Source organism: Strongylocentrotus purpuratus, unplaced genomic scaffold (genome assembly GCF_000002235.5).
Source record: "Strongylocentrotus purpuratus isolate Spur 01 unplaced genomic scaffold, Spur_5.0 spur5_scaffold_14, whole genome shotgun sequence".
Taxonomy (NCBI): domain Eukaryota; kingdom Metazoa; phylum Echinodermata; class Echinoidea; order Camarodonta; family Strongylocentrotidae; genus Strongylocentrotus; species Strongylocentrotus purpuratus.
The window spans coordinates 18,206,103-18,223,576 of NW_022145599.1; the positions used below are offsets into that span (position 1 = coordinate 18,206,103).

The 17,474-nt window shown below is 37.3% G+C and overlaps 1 protein-coding gene across 1 annotated transcript; it reads right to left on the reverse strand.

The window, feature by feature from the left end:
* Positions 1–293: 293 nt before the first annotated feature.
* On the reverse strand, positions 294–16,409 carry LOC100891729. The gene is made up of 15 exons (XM_030984353.1): positions 16,265–16,409; positions 14,139–14,246; positions 13,220–13,301; positions 12,198–12,249; positions 11,240–11,347; positions 10,211–10,259; positions 9,214–9,272; positions 7,966–8,115; positions 7,059–7,130; positions 6,372–6,428; positions 5,103–5,284; positions 3,544–3,589; positions 3,022–3,090; positions 1,926–2,068; positions 294–502 (listed from the first exon to the last, which is right to left on the reverse strand). Exons 1-15 carry the CDS (start codon positions 16,299–16,301, stop codon positions 397–399), a joined length of 1,320 nt encoding a protein of 439 aa, XP_030840213.1. The 5' UTR covers positions 16,302–16,409; the 3' UTR covers positions 294–396.
* Between the last annotated feature and the right edge of the window lie 1,065 nt (positions 16,410–17,474).

Consider the following 17,474-nt stretch of genomic DNA (forward strand, 5'->3'; position numbering starts at 1 on the left):
AAGATGGCACCAACAATTTTTTTTTTTTTTTTTTTTTTTAAATCAGAAATAGATCCATTTTAGCAGTGTTTTTGATGTTTTTTTTCTTTAAAAAAAAAAAAAAAAAAAAAATAGGAGACGGCCCTCAAAAAGGAAGCGGGCGGGGACGCTAAACATGTATATTTTTTTACATGGCCTTATATACTTTTTCATAGAAAATACGCAACACATGTGTCTGAACTTTTTGAATTCTTGCAGAACTCCACATTAGATTCAATCACAACAAAACCATCTAAAGCAACATGCTATACATACATTTCACACACTGACTTGTACACATCCACAAAAAAACATACAAATTCATGGTCTGTTTGGTGCAAATTAAACTAGGTCTACTCTTGATATATTTCTGCATAATCAGGTTAAATCAGAAGGGGAAAAGAGATTCTGACTTACCTCTATTTCTGTTTTGGCTTCAAATAAATGGCAAGAAAACTGTCTGGATATGGAGCAAGTTGTATCCCTGACGTTAACAAAAAAATAGAAAAAAGGAGACTCATAGGGATGTTGAAATGTCAAAGATACAGTAGTGACCGACATTAATACCCTTTTCACATCTACCAAATATTGCTTAACCCCGGGAAATAGGTGGGGCTAAGGGGGCTCTTAGCCCCACCAATTCCTTCCTTAGCCCCACCAATTACCCGGGGTAATTTTAGCCGGCTTTCTGTTCACATTACGTTTTGCCAAAGTGGGCTAACCCCACAAATAGTACGGGACTATCTGGCCCTGCAAAATAGCAGGGTTAGCCGGGCAATTGCGGGGTTAGCCGGGCAATTGTGGTGCTAAGCTGCGTAGTGTGAATCCGAACCGGGCTAAGGAGAAGCGGGGCTAAGCAACAGCCAATCACAGACAGCGTGGTCGTGTGGTCGTGAATTTGCATTTATCGCGCGCTATGCATGCAGTTCACGTTACGCATGCATGCAGTTCACGTTACGCATAAATTTAGCGCGCGGGTTTTTCCCCTTCATTTAGTCGAAAGGCGCATGCGCGGTAGCAAAAGCATTAATATTCATGAGCTATCGAATAGTCCGGGGCTAAGGCGAACGTAGTGTGAATCGCGTGAAATTTCTTAACCCCGGCTAAGCACATAGTCCGGGGTTAAGAAAATAGATGTGAACAGCAAAAAAAATAGTATGGGGTTAAGGATAGTATGGGGTTAAGGATAGTCCGGGGTTAAGAAAAATAGATGTGAAAAGGGTATAACTGGCCATTCTTTTAGTTTACAGAGATCGCTTTAACTCTTGACTGGCTTTGCTCAACCTATGGAACAAGCAGCGGTTTGCCACAGTCAACTGTTGGCACACTACAGTGTACATGTACCATATACTACAAACTATGTGGGGTTTTGATCCAATGCAAATAAAGAGTAAATACAAAAACACATGATTTGATGCTTTGTTTTGAGTCTGCATATTTTTTAAACAACTTTCCTAAATATTTGATAGTAATCCTTAACTTAAAATTTTATGAAATAAAATCAAATAAATTTTGATTTATAGAAGGCAAACTCAAAGGAAGCGGGAGCTGTCTAAGTAGGTAGTTTAAGTTGCCGTTGGGGCAACTGTCCAGAGATGATTATCAGGAGAGGGGGGGGGGGGGGGGCGAGATGTTTGAGGGTAGTTATTCTAAATCGTAATGTGGCAGATTTCTGAAGGATTGAATTCATCCCATGACAGACCCGGAACACGATCCATTTTCAGTGATTCACAAAAACTATTCTATACAGTTCAGTGTTTGTTTTCTTTTTTATTCTTGTATTAAAACACACATATCCCATCCATATCTATTTGTAAATTCTGAATGACCCTGGTTCTTATGTGAGCGTTGAATAAACAAACTTGAATGTGAAGAGAAATCTTATCCTAGCCCTGCTCAGAACTTACCCAATAACAAACGCAAAGCATTTGACATAGTCCATCCGCCTTCCACAAGATGCTATCTCAGGGAAGCAGTGTTTCATCAATTCTTCTTTGGTATCTTGGTCATAGATAATCACCAGGGTCTCACCCAACTCCACGACTACATCCTACATATGTGTCAAAGAAGATCAAACGGTTATTGTTGATATTGTAAATATATAGTCGCAAAATTGAAAGAGGCATTGAGGTTTATTACAATACATGTGTCTCTCTTGCTCTCTCCCTTTCTCTCAGTATCTTTTCTTTCTTTCTTTCTATCACCCTCTCAATTTCTATATCTTCTTCCACTCTCTCCAATTCTCTCTAATCTCTCTACCTCTATCATCTTACATACCCCATCCTCTCTCTCTCTCTCTCTCTCTCTCTCTCTCTCTCTCTCTCTCACTCACTCTCTCTCTACACATATACACAATTAACTACTGAATAATTCATACCCCCTTGTCAATTTTATATATACATATATATATATATATATTTTATATTTGGTATCTCAAGAATGAAAGGTGGACTGGTTGAATCAATTCCTTTGTTGATACTTTTAGATGTCACATTCTCAAGAAACAAAAAACAGGGCAAACCAATTTTTCACATAATTTACAAACTTATAAAAGTTATTATCTGTATATTTATATGAGTGATTAGATAGAAGGTACTACCCAGAGGCAGCTTGACCTAAGAGGTCAATACCCATCTGCATGGTCACCTGATAGAATTCAACCAATCACTGATCTAATTTGTTAAAATCTGAACAGATCATCGATAATAATCAGAGTATATTTTTATCAATTTGAAAATGCTCATTGAAATTTATCATTCTTACTACGGCTTTGTTTCATTATTCACTCTTATTCTTTACTTATTGTCTGTTATATGTTACTATGTATTGATGATTTTTATATTGTTCAAGTAGTTTGTATCTTCATATATGTTGCATTTGTTTACAGGGCCCCCTGGAAAACAGTACTGTGATTACTGACGGGGCTACCCTGTTTAAATAAAACGGAATAAATAAATGAATAAAAATCTAGAGCCCATCAACCTTGCCCCATACAATACTCACCTTTCTGACATTAGTGGCATCATTAAGTACTTTGAGAACAGCATCTTGTATCACCTCTGTTCCACCGTTCTATGCAGAAAGCAAGAGAGAAAAAAAATCAGACCAAAAGTTTGGCCACAAGTATGCAAAATAAGATTTTTCATAACTGATATCTTGACCTGTAAATCATTTTCATCAATTTAGATTTTCTGCGTAATTGATGACAGAATAGATTTCTTTTCCACACAGGAAAACATATTTGCAATAATTATATTAAGGGTGCATGTATGATTACAAATTTTCTTGAGGGAACAGAGTACATAGCAAATGGGAGGGGAGCTCGTAAGATATGTCACATACGTCAATTTATGTTTGATTGATCGCAACTTCAATAATTCATAACTTTCTTATTTGTGATTGAAATTTGCTCAATCTTTCACTGACCTGTTTATCTCATTTCTTTGCTTCTATTAAAACCAAATTCATATCAGGGTAAAGTTCCCCTTTAAAGTAGAGACTGAAATAAATGGTAGTTCTTCTCACCTCTCCTGTTGAAACTTTACCAATATACTGCACCTTGTGGAACGAACTGAAGAAAAGGAAAAAATGGAGATAAAAGGTAATAAGGAGAATTTATGTAGTGAATCAATTTCAACATAGGAATAATCGTGTCGTCCTACACTGTTCCAAGATTAAAGGTAATACAAAGTTTTGGGAAATTTTGAAAATTGGGTGGATAGTGATTCTTTACAATTTTGATATATTTGGATGTCCCTGTGGATGTATTATAAGCACTAAAAATTTAGCCCCTAAAACACTTCTGCTTTCGAGAAAAATTGAATATAAAAATTTACTGTGCTCCCGGTAAATTTGATGAATCTCAAATAGCGCCTACGGCCGTACAAGGGTAGCTGCGCCTATTAAAATCTCAGAAGATGTAGTTGTAATATATAATTTCCAAACGGAAATAGCTAATCGGTCGATTTTAGTCAAGAAACGTTGTTTTATATCTTAATTAATATCTTAACCTTGAGAGGGAGCTATACAACATAAAGGGTTTATTATTTACAATTTCATAACTTAAGACTCGATTTCAACCGCGACAACGATCACTTAATATTGTATGATTGCATAAGCTTCCAATATGTTCATTTCAACGAAATTCATGACCCCATACCAAAACTTTGTATTACCTTTAAACATGACAAACAGTAGCTGCATACATTATTTCAATATCAAGTATACATTCAATAGCTATCAATTCTTTCTGTAAACCACATTCTAAGATATTTTATGATGATGATGATGATATTTACCTGTCAAATTCATTTCCATAAACTTGTGCTAATTGTACAATTTTTTTTCTCTTTTTAGCCCTTATCTTGGTTCCTGTTCCTCTCACCTCCCTGATTAACTTTCCCTTAGCGGTTTCTCACCCTCCCTTGGTCTTCCTGCTTGAGCAAAGCTAGAACCAGTCCTGGTTGGTGGGCCTACCACACTCTCTGTCTTCTGGCTTGCTTACTCTTTCTCCTCCCTCCCCCACATTCTCCTCTCCTCTCCTCTCTCTCTCTCTCTCTCTCTCTCTCTCTCCCTCCCTCCCTCACTCCCCCTTTCTCTCTCTTTCTCTCAAACTCTCTCTCTCTGTTCCTGTCTTTCTAACCTTCCTGACAGACTCTCCATGGGAGGTTCCTCATCCTCCTCTAGTCTAAGTCCCTGTACAGACCCAGACCAGTCACTGTTGGTGGGTCTATCTGAAGGAACCACACTAACTGCATTCTATCTTACCTACTCTATTTAACCCCTTCAACCTTCCACTCCCCCCCCCCCCCCCCATCCCCCCCCCTCTCTCTCTCTGTTTCTGTCCTTTTCACCTCCCTGATTCACTTTACATTAGCTGGTCCTCACCCTCCTTTGGTCTTAGTCCTTGGAACAGATTTAGAACCAAACCTTGTTGGTGTGCCTATCACACTCTCTACCTTCTATCTTGCTTACTCTATCTCCCCCTTTCTCCTCCCTTCTCTCTCTCTCTCTCTCTCTCTCTCTCTCTCTATTCCTCCCTCCCTCTCTCTCTCTTTCTCTCCATCTGTTTCTGTCCATCTCACCTCCCTGAAATACTCTCCATGGGCGGTTCCTCATCCTCCCCCGGTCTTAGACCCTGTATAGACCCAGACCAGTCCCCGTTGGCATGCCTGTCCTGGGGGGCCACAAAGCTTGGGTACTCCACCGCCATCTTATCAAACCTTGCCTTCAGAGGAGGATAGACCTTCCCCGTCGGTAGATGACACTGCGGAAGTGATTGATTGATTGACAGGTGTTCATTAGTAGCTGAGATCTTAAGAAGACGTGCAACAAGCTTGCAGCATCGGCTGAAGCTACATGCAAGCGAGGGGGAAATGTACTCCCCAATCAAACATTTAAACTGAGAGGAGAGAGACAGACAGACAGAAAAATAGAGAGATGGATAGAGAGAGAGAGAGAGAAAGAGACAGACAGAGAGAGACAGACAGAGAGAGAGAGAGAGGGAGAGGAAGACAGACAGACAGAAAGAGAGAAAGAAAAAGGAAGAGCGAAGGCAGTACCGGAAGATGAGAGATATTTTGACCCCCTCCCGTTTCCTTTCCTCACTTGTTGACAGCCTTGCTCTCTTGTACTTCATATCTAGCACATAAAAATTGAATTGGCCTCTAATGTATATCCAAAAATTATATGTTTTGATAAGGCCTAAAAAAAAAAGATGTTGTATAAGCCCTTTACATTAGGTGCCAAAACATATGGGTCGGTCGGTCATTTTTTCATTTATTAACATTTTTTCTCTAAAAAACGGTAAATAACGAAATTAAAAAAACTTTTTTAAAAAGCCGACCGTAGATTTCAAGATTTTGGGTCAGTCGCAAGGGGCAATACAACATCTTTTTTTAGGCCTAAGTTGTACGTTAATCTATTATTGTTTTAATAAAAGATATGAAGCAAATAGAGAATTCTATGAATTGTGTGCTATATAAGCACTTTCCAGTATTATTATATCAAGAGATAGGTGAACATGAATACCCCATCCCCTCCATCTTCATGGCACCAGTGCGCCCTCTATGGCTGAACCTAGACAGTGCCACAGATTGCTCGATAGTAATTAGCCTGGAGATTGGAGGTTTCTATTAATAAACTTCATATGGTTTTCCTGCAAATAACTAAAATCTCTCATTGGGTTGCAACGTTAATTGTGTCATCTAGTGACATTTAGTAATAATTAAATGTTCTGTAACAATTAAGCATTTGATTTAAAGTGGTATTGGCACCTTAAAAATCTCATTAATTATCATTATTCTCATTACATACACAAGTAGTGAACATGAAATGTAGTATGACTTTTGTACCTTGACAATGGCTAAACTGATCGGCCAGCCAATATGGTCCTTCAGTAAACTTGGTATCTACAGAAAAAAAATGTATACATACAAAACACAATATGAAGAAGAAAACAATTCAAACCTTGCTTTAAAAAATGCTAGATGTAAGATGGATATTCGTGCTGGCAACACTGAAATGTTCCATCTTAACACTTCGATAACAGAAAATTCTCAGTGTTTAAGAGATGAAAATAAAAGTTAACTTTCCACAAAATAGTAAAAACACTGACATTATAATATGAATTCTTTGTAAAGTAATTTAGTATTGTAGAATTTATCTCAATTTGTTTTCAATGTGTATAAAAGAAATTCACAGTCATGTACTATTATATATCTAATGTAAAGCACATTGAAATGTTGCTTGTAAGTGTCAGCTTGCATGGCGATGTAGATATACAGTAAGCTTGCGGGTGCACCATGTGAGAGAGAGAGGATTGAGGAGCCCTGAAAAGGACTCCCAAATCCTCTCTCTCTCTCTCACATGGTGGACCTGCAAGCCTTCTGTACATTGAAATGTGTTATGTAATGAGCTTTATAAATGTAACATATTATGATTATCATTATATTATTATTATCGTATTGACATGTATACAAAAATAAGTACATTGTGGATCAATATTGGTCACTCAGAGTTTGTGAACATGTATACCTTACCTTTCCTCTCACGGTAGCGTACAAGCTTTCACCATACAACTCATCCATTACATCTCCGGGCTCTATCTTGTTCTGTAAACGATTAAACAAATTGAGGTAAAATAACCATTACAAAACAAAAACAAAGGCAAAATATTGTAGTGGCAAAGCCTTAGTACACCTGGTTTTAAACTTCATGTACCTTGAAAAGCATTTTAAAGGCCCACTGCACTACTTATAGCTACTTGCGCCCTCTATATAATTGGTGACCATTGGTCCCCCATGATCCCCTTTTTCTTATGTTAATTGAGAGCTGATTTGACGAGATACATTGTAACCACCTGTCAGTGACCATGCAGGGAGGTCTAATCCCTCCTGTCCCAACTAGTGCAGTGGGGCTTTAAATGAAATGAAAACAGTCTTGACATGGTCTGGTCCATCGTTGTTCTTTAGCAGATGTAAAAGACACAGTCAAAAATATTTTCAATTCCAAGGGATTTTATTGTTTCAAATAAAACAATGTTCTAACTTTAATAGCAATACCAAAGAGAGAAAACCTGGATTGATAGCAATTTCAAGGTTTTCAGTCAGCTCATTTTTATTTTTTCTATGCACTTGCCCAAATTCCGGAAAATAATGCAATATTTTGAAGGTGTATTGGATAGTTATCCGCATTATAGCCTTCTCATTTCCCTTCTCCCCGTTCTCCTTCTCCTCTTCCTCCTACCTCTTTTTCTTCTTCTTCTCCTTCTTTTTCTTCATCTTCTTCTTCTTTATCTCCTTATGCTCCTTCACCTTCTTTCTTCTTTTTCTCCTTTCTTCATCTTCTTCTCTTACTTTTCTCCTCCTCAATCTTCTTCTTTATTCTTTTGTTATCACTACTACTACTACTACTACTACTACTACTACTACTTTCATCCAATCCTACCTCATCTGCTGCGACACTCCCGGGTTTGACCTCTGCCACGATGATCCTATCCCAGATATGTCTGACGACGACCCCGAGAGACTCACTGGGGACCAGCTCAAAGGGACGGTAAATTGGTATCAGCCACGTTTCGTCCAAGAAACTTGAATTCTTGAGGGGTGAAGAGTATAAAAAAAAGTCACAACTACATGTACCTTATTTCATATGAACATGCTTAGTGAAAACACCCTGATTTATATACAAGACAGTGCTTCTTTATATACAGCCAAACCTGCTTTTAATAGTCACCACCTGTCTACAAAGACCACATTTTGTGTTTCCCTTGAAAGTGGTTTCTTATTGAAACATGTACTAAAGGAACCTGTATTAGAAGACCACCTGCCTATAAAGACCACTTTTCTTGTCTCCCTTGGGGTGGTCTTTATAGAGACACGTTTGCCAAGATCTTGGCAATTGAAACTCTGATTGACTCCAAATTTGGCATGGTGATAGATGTCTATGAGATCTACAATACTGCAAAGTTAAAATATTTGTTAAATTAGAATATGCTAATTAGAGCTAATTAATTATGCACAAACTGTATTTTTGTGTATGTTTTTTTTTTTATTTATTTTTTTTATTTTTTAAATGTGATGATTCTTATGAAACAAAACTGTGTTCGTGGTACAATATACATGCTAACATTATATTTACACAATCTTTGATTTAAAAAAAGGTAATTGATATAAATATCCAACTTATGTATAATTATGATGTCATATCAACACATGTTTTGATGATACTTTCACGTGAAGTCATGAAAGACATTTCTAATTCCTTATGTTGGAGTGCTGTTTTTTTTTTTGTCTTTCCAGTAATCATGAAAATTGAATTACTTTTTTTCTTTGTTTTTTGTTTTTTTTGGTTTTTTATGTATTATTCTTTATATATTGTATTGTTTTATATAACACCTTGACCATTGACCTGGAATTTGGTATCATAAGATGCGCAAAACTCTAAGGAAAGTAGTCATGAAGTGGCACTGTATATTGAAGCATTACAAAGTTATCGCAAAAATAGAGGAGGGGGGGGGGGGCTATAGCACCCTCCCAGTCTTTTTAGGGTTAAGTCTTGACTGACCCTTTGAAAGCAATTTTAGTAGTTATGATCTTACCCCCAGGTTCTATGTCACTATAGAAATCATGAGCATTTCAGCCTTTGGGTTATAATATTGATTTTTAAACCATAAGAATAATCTAAATATCTTACTTTAATATTGAGGTCAAACTTGATTTCTGATGCCCAGAAGAGAAGCGATGAGAGACTCTCTGCAAGATGAACGATATCAGATAATGAAGCAAATATTACTCCCCAAAGGAGGAACAGAATTACACAGCTTTAATATTACATTGTTAGTGTCTCGTTCTCTATAAACTTAAATCAAGAAAGGCTGGTGTGAATAAAATAAAAACAGTCCGGGCCTTATCACAGGTGAACAGTGATTTAAAATTCTGACCGACTGAAATAACTATTTAGTCTAGGCCAAGTGATATGCTAAGAATAAGATCTCAAAATTGCAGAATTAGTACCGTTACTCCATGAATGTCAAAGACTCCAAGACCAATTGGTGTTTAAATACATTTAATTGAATTTGATTCTTCTGTTTCATGGAATTTTATATAATTTCATTGGTGAAAACCAGGGCCAACAATGTGCACGCGCATCTACTATATGTACACTACAGCAAACAATGTTTATCAACATACCCCGTGTGAAGTTGCAGAACTTTTACCTAGGCATATTTAATTTACAACTTCAGTCATTTAAGAAAGAAAAAAATTTAACAAAAAACCTGCTTTAACAACTTGAGATATACAGTCAAGTGCAGATCCATTTTCTGCAGATAAATTTTTGCAAGTTGCAAATAAAGCCACATTTCCCAGATGTATTTGGAAAAAAGAGAAGACTATCGGCCTGTCTTCATCAGCTCGAGTTTGCCAAATAACCCGCTTTTTTCAGACTTGGGATATTATCCCGAAGCTCGGAAATTTTGATTTCACCAAACCGATTCGCTCATCACAAACTAGCTAGGACAGGCAAATTAGCCCGCTATTTGGGAAATAGAGGGATCATTTATTTTGGAAACAAAACCAATATTTCTCTGGATATTGGCCAATTATGGCGATTTGGATAGTTAAAATAGCAGGTTATTTGGCTGATTTGAGCTGATAAGGACAAAGGACAGGCCTAATATGTATCTACTTACCAACTAATAACTCACTGCCAATGATGGACTCCAGAGGATCATAACATGTCTAGAGAGAACAAGAATGTTATCTTCACTGATGTCTTGCCAATTTAGAGAGGGCTTAGTGATCACCAATACAGAGGAACGATCCTCATATGAGGTGTAGATGGATCAAGATAATTTTTCTCAGACTGAAGTATTAAAAAAGAGGCTTTTTCGCTTTGATCTAATCATGACATAGTTGATTTGCATAATAATGGTGGAATGTAATAAATGTGTGAGATTACATTATGAATGATAGGCTCTTTCTATGCTACCGATGAAGCTTAAAGTAAAACAGTATTATGCATACAGTTGGTAATTCCACGAACCATGAAAATATTAATAAGGGCTATTTTGATAAAAACATATTTCTGTAAAAAAAATACGACAACAAATCAACAATTGAGAGTAGAAATGATTTAAAGGGTGTGGGAGTGCCAAGGACCCCCCCCCCCCTCCTTTTTGAATTTTTTTGTTTAATACTTGTAGGACTTTAGAGTAGTGCTTTCTTTGTTATCATTTCACAACTTATACATCGTGAAAAGTGGTAATCATACATGTATTTCTCACAATTTATATCTAGGTATTATGTAATAATATTAAACAATAATAATAAACTGTTCTTGTACAGCATGTACCACATAAAAATATAATGTCCTGTTGCTTCCAAAGAAGCTTTAATTATTATTACCCTAGCTTTAGCCCTGGCAGCGGTAATCGGCGCACTGTGCATTGCTAGGAATATATCCTGCCAGGTACCCATTAAACACCTGGGTGGAGAGTGGCAAATGTGGATTAATGACTTGCCAAAAGACATTTAGAGGTGCTGGGCTTCAAACTCTCAACGCTTGGATTGAGAGTCAAATGAGTGAACCACTATACCACGATACCTCTACATACCATATGTGTCTCTATCTTCAGAAATTCAGTTTTTTTTCAGTGATGAATTTGATTGAACAGGAAGCCTAAAATTTCCTGGATTTGGAGTTGTAAGTTTCTCCCTACCTCTAATAATCTTGTGTTGCTGGTGATGACTTCAATAGGAATGCCCAATAACCCCTGGTTGAGGGCCAGTCGAATAAACAGTCTCCCCCTACCGAGATTGGTCTTCACCTACATCCAATAGAAGATAGGAAAACGTGTTATTAAAAGACAATTCATTACGCGGAGAATGGTTTCAGGATAAGAAGAGGATTTTCTTATATAGTTGACTTTTGTGAAGCAAGAAAACAAGAGGACAACACTCTATGTACTGTTAAGCAGTGGCAGATCCAGGGGGGGGGGGTGGGGGGTGGGTTAAAAAAAATGTGTTAAAACACGTAAATCTTAACTTTTTGGGGGAGTTGGGCCCCCCCCTGGCGCTCAAGAGGGGGGTTCAAATTTTCAAATTTTTGAGGGCCCCCCCCAAAAAAGTGCTCACTACCCCCCTTCCCCACTGAGTGCATTTTCGGCCGGCGCGATTTTCCAAATTTTTGGGAGGAAAAAAAAAAATTGGGCCCCCACCCCTAAGAAATCCTGGATCCGCGCCTGCTGTCAAGTCACCTTCTGCAGACAAGTTTTCTTTCTCAAGACAAGACAGGATATGATCCCGGATGAGACAAGATAAGATTCAAGATCTTTCCTTAAACCTTCTTGTTCAATTGATGAATTCCAGGATCTGACCACTTGGTCATCTTGCTACCAGCGACTTCACATAGTGAGACTTCAGACTTTGTCTTCTAAGTGAAAGCTATGCAAACATTACAAGATCTAGCTCTGTAAATTAGAAATTGAATCTAGTAATGACGATTTCTCATCAGGGACTTTTAGATTTGCACAACGAGAACGTAGACTGCTAGGTGTGACATCCTTTTAAGGCAATGGCAGTGCCCGCCAGGATGTCACAAGTAGCAGTCCACATTCTCGCCGTGCAAATCTAAAAGTCCCTTTTGACTGAGGTTGAACAGAAGATCAGTTATCTTACCTTCTTTGATTTCCGGACTGCATCCAGCATGTGTGAAAATTTTGCACTCGGTCTGATGGAAAAGAGTTAAGAGAAGTACAATTCGAGAGTTCAGTGACACAAAGACGTAACTCCATATTTTGCCAAAATGAGTATTTGATATCAAAATGTTCAGGAAAATGTGGGCTTTCCAGGAAACACAAAGACTTAACTCCACCCAATACCCCATTGAATTCAATGGCTAGTGAAACATAGACTTAAATCTGAAGGCCCAAGTGCTCAGTGACACATAAACCACTTTTTCTCAAAATGGAGTTAGGTCTTTGTGTCACTGAACCTTTAGAATTGATGGATTAATATAAGGTGGCTTGGCACAAAAGGATGCATCCTGAATGCAAAGTGCATAGTTTTTGAAAATCATGATTTCATCACACAGAGATAGAACTACATTGTTACAATGTGGAGCTGGTAAATACACTTACTATCTCAATTAGTTTTCATTTTACCTCAACTAAAAGAACTTTTAATCAACAAACATCTCTGACTACTATGTCTTTTGAATTTCAGGCACATCCTTTTGTACTGCTACATTTTGCTAAACTACCTGCATCAATACTGTAAAAATGGCAAATATTCAACAATCTAATGTTGAGAATAAATGAATTATTTCTATTTCAATTATATTAGTGTAACTTAGTTATATTGTGTATCATTTATATTCTATTTTACATGTTGTATTACTGTTGCAATTTGTATTATTGTTTTAGTTTACTTGCAAGTTGTACAAACATGTACAATTCAGTCTGTGACTGCGAGACATGTTTAGATAAACCTTCATGGAATTTAATTGAATTGAAATACTTGCTGGTACATGTAGATGCCTTCCTAAATGAATGTTCTGATATACTGTATTCTTTTCCATATGTACAATATGCATAAGAGCAGCTTGAAAAAGCCACTGAAACCAAATATGGTTATGTTCTTTGAAGTTTAATATGCAATTATTATGCACCTATACATTAAGTATCCATTGAATACCGCACCTGCCATGTTTGAAATGCTGTTCAATCTGCTCTATCCAATTCCAGTAGTCCTTTTTAGACAGCCCGAATACTGTGTTGACACCTGAATATCATCGAGAAAATAATTGTGGTACGTTTATAGTTTCCTCTACATGTAGCTGTTCAGGGAAGCCCAGTTCCTCATCCTTTACTTCATACATGTACATTGCTGGCTTTCATTGACCGGAAGAAGTCAATGCAAGAAATCAATGTCAATTACATATAAACCAAATGAAAGAAGGGTCTTGAGTGATAATTTAGCACTCAGTCATTTGTTTAATTTTTATTTATTATTACTATTGCTTAAAGGAAAACATATTTAGAATACTATAATGTCATTAAAAAACATCAGGTATGTTATATAAAAAATTTGCACATACAAAACTGCAGTATATGAATTTCTCAAATGGCGACTTTCCTAATGTTTCTGGTGACCCCCCCCCCCCCCCCCCCCTTTCTTGACATTCCAGATCTCCAGCAGTTTGTGGAAACATGAATGTTTATGGAATATCAACTTGTGGTAAGGGACCCATTTGTTATCTTATAAGTGCCGCTTAAAAATACATGCAAGAGCTTTCAATGTCTGTATGATAACCTTGAATTAGTGTTTGTTCAGAACCAGAAGGACAATTCTCTAGGTATTAAAGGTATATGATTTAATTCATTTAAAGAGCATCAATACTACTGGGCCAGAAGGAATTAGACCACACAGCGAGGTCACTGACAGGTGGCTATCTCATTAACTCAGCTCTCAACTAACATAAGAAAAAGAGGATCATGGGGGACCAACAGGCACCGATTGGGGAAGTTTTCTATATAGAGGGAGCAAGTAGCTACAAGTAGGACAGTGGGGCTTTAATGCCCTTCTGGCTCTAAACAGGCACTATGTGTGATGGCCTACTTTTCAGCCCCTTCTTGAAGATATCCTCTATTGTCGTGAAAAGTTGGAGTGTCTCCTGATGGGCATCATCAACTGGTCTTGTCACTGCCTTTAGCTTCAGCAATATTCCTGAGAAATATAATAAATATGTCAATAATACTAATGATAATAATAATGATAATAATAACAATAATAATAATAATAATAGTAAAATTTAAATAGTGCTGTGATACTCTTTTCACGGCAATTACAGAATTGTCCCCTATTGGTAACTCACTTACATCCCCTGGTTAGAGAGTGGCAAGTGAAGATTGCCAAAGGACGTTAGTGCTGTGGCAGATGTTGCTATGTACATCCTTTGCAGTAATGTCACAGGCCGACAAAATTCAGAAGATTGCCTTGATTCCAGAACTGGGATAGCAGAAGTGTCCTTGTCAGTGAAGATTATCTCAAAGAAAGCCTTCAAGATATCCGCTTTTTCCTTATCTGATATAGTGAAGGTTCCATCTGTCTTTCTGAGGTCAGGTATCCCACCTCTTGTCTTCAGACTGTCTGTAGCGTAGATTATATATCCAGAATGCCTTTAGATTTGTCTTCACATTGTTTGCAAGATACTGTACCTCTCAAATTTACTGCGCAGCTCAATAAGCCAGTTCACGGTTGCAGTCTGAGCATGAGCAGATAAAGGTCATTGCAGAACTAATGTTGAAATACACGGAGACGAAATACATGAAAGTTATGTAACATTATTCATTCATGCACATTCAGTGAACTCCATTGTACACAGGTGGAAGTATTCTTTGAAAAGGGGGAACAAAGGCTATTTATAAAGCACCTCCATCGCTGAAGGAGTGATTATTTCAAAATGTACAAAGTGGGACCTCTTCATGTGTTGAAGATCTGTGGATATTCGGGGTCATTGCAGTAAGGTGCTAACCGTGAACTGGTCTATTGTGATTTGTGATACATTGGAGTGTCTTTGCCAGTCTTCTGGCCCTTCAAGTGTCCACTGAGTGCTTGGTAAATTGGGCCCCTGGATCCTCCACATAAACGAGGATAGTCTTCATAAACACAGACAGACGCGTCAGAAAAAATAAGAATCTGCGCTTTGGCGATGCGAGAAACAAATTCCACAATTTTGCTCCTTGATGCATTTCACACACTTTGTACAGAGACTTTCACGTAATGAACGATAAATCCTTGGGAAGACATACATACATTGTACAACCCATAAAAGTAGACGGTGACCCGGGGGTATTTTATTAATACGCAGAATCTGATTTTTGCATTGCCTAGCCAGCATGCGGATCGGGGAACCCTACACCTGCTGGGCACTGAAGAAAAAAAATTCGCGAAAATTTTCGCGGACGATCCTTATTTTTTACAGGATGCGAGCGTTTACCAGGATATCCTGCACTCCAGCAAAGCATAGATTCAATTGATGCTAATGCGTATAGACCTCTAGCACTGCACTACGTGTTAATAGGCAGCATTTGAATACATGAATAGTCAATACACTTGTAACACACAAATGCACACAATCATGCTGATGCGGCTGATTGGCAAGTTTGACAGTAGACTTACAATTTGAATTTTTAAATTATTCTTTCTAACATCGGAAAGTTGGAAATACTGTATTTTACTGTTATTTACTGTTATTTAGGTGTCATCAATCGTCACTAAAGTACCGATTTTGAGTGACATCAGTTCAGTTTTGTACATGGTGTTTGAAATGTTGAGAATCAATAACACAGCTTTTAATACACAGCCAGGATAGTTTAGTAATGCAGCTAAGCTACATGTATGCATGTATGCGGACGATCTTCATTCTCGGATGAGCGCCCCTACTGGTTTACGACGCATGTTAAAAATATGAATTATTAGATACACACATTGTGTCTCCAGACAGATTAATTATCTAGGCATTTGATTTTAAACAGTAATTTGAATAAGTTTACAATAATACAAGTAATATTTTGACGGACAAAAAAGTGGGCGGGGACATAATCTACACAACAAACAAATACAACAGCACGTGGGACTGTGATAAAAAAATAAAAAAACATTGAGCATGCCCCAGCTCTCGTTTTAGCAATCCAAATTTGTCCACATATACATTTCAAAGTAATATAGCAGTAACACATTACCTTTCAAATCAGTAAGCAATGGATCTTTAATAGACATGGCGGTAAATATCTCTGGCAAAGTAAGAAGATACCAGCAGCTAACAGCTTTTTGTTGACGTTTGGGGTCCCTGACGTTTGACGCTTGTTTCTGCAATGTAGCCTCATTCCAGACGCCGGTCTTCGTAAGTTTTTAAAAAATTTAATTGTTTTATTGATTTATTGTCCAATATACATTTAATACATGTATTAAGTACTATTACGTCGTTTATTTTAGGTATTCCATGTAACTCATTTAATTTTTGTGTATAGCATGAGTTATAATTTATTTAGAAAATTGCTATATTAGGTTTTTATATCTAAATCTTCGGATGTAGCCTATTATTGTACACTGATTATTTGCTTTATGCATTATAATTATGTCACGTTATTACAAGAAGAAAAAAAAAGAGTGTTTCTGCTGTATATAATTTCCCTTCTGTTTTGCTATATACACTGCATTGTAAATTTATATATATATATATATATTTATGTCTACAAACAGAATTTAGATTTGTTACATTAAATTGTAAATTGATTCATATGTTTATAAAGAGCATATTGATGTACATCAATATAATAAATAAAATACAATACAAAAATAGGCCTATTTGTTTTGCTCATATGAAATAAAGGCTCAAGTATACTTCTCAACAACGGATAAGATATGGTTGAAACCCTTCTCCCATATTTTGTAACAATCACGAAAGGTGTCCCTCCAATTCAATTAAATGTTAATACAAACAATCCAATCTACATTTACAAATAAGATAATTAGGCCTTATAATGAATACGTACATACACAAGGAAATAATGTCTGCCAGCTTAAACCAATCATTTCTATTACCATGCAGCCACTCATAGCCAGGAAGACGATGAATTATGTTAGATTATATCTAAAAGGGAAACAGCTAGGAATATATCATGAAAGATGATATGCAGTCATTATAGCCCATCTGTCATTAGAGCCGGTGAACCCTGCTAAACTAAACCCAGAAAAAGTATGTATGTAAAGCAGGGGCGCCGATCATTGGTGGGGGGGGGGGGGGGGGGGGGGGGGGGGGGGGGGGGGGGGGGGGGTCGTACCCCCCCCCCGGAAAATGTGAAAAAGTGCAACAAAAAATGTATAGCAAATACTGACTAAGGACTGCAACTCACTTTTAGGCTCTGGAGGACCCATGCAAGAGCGCAGCGT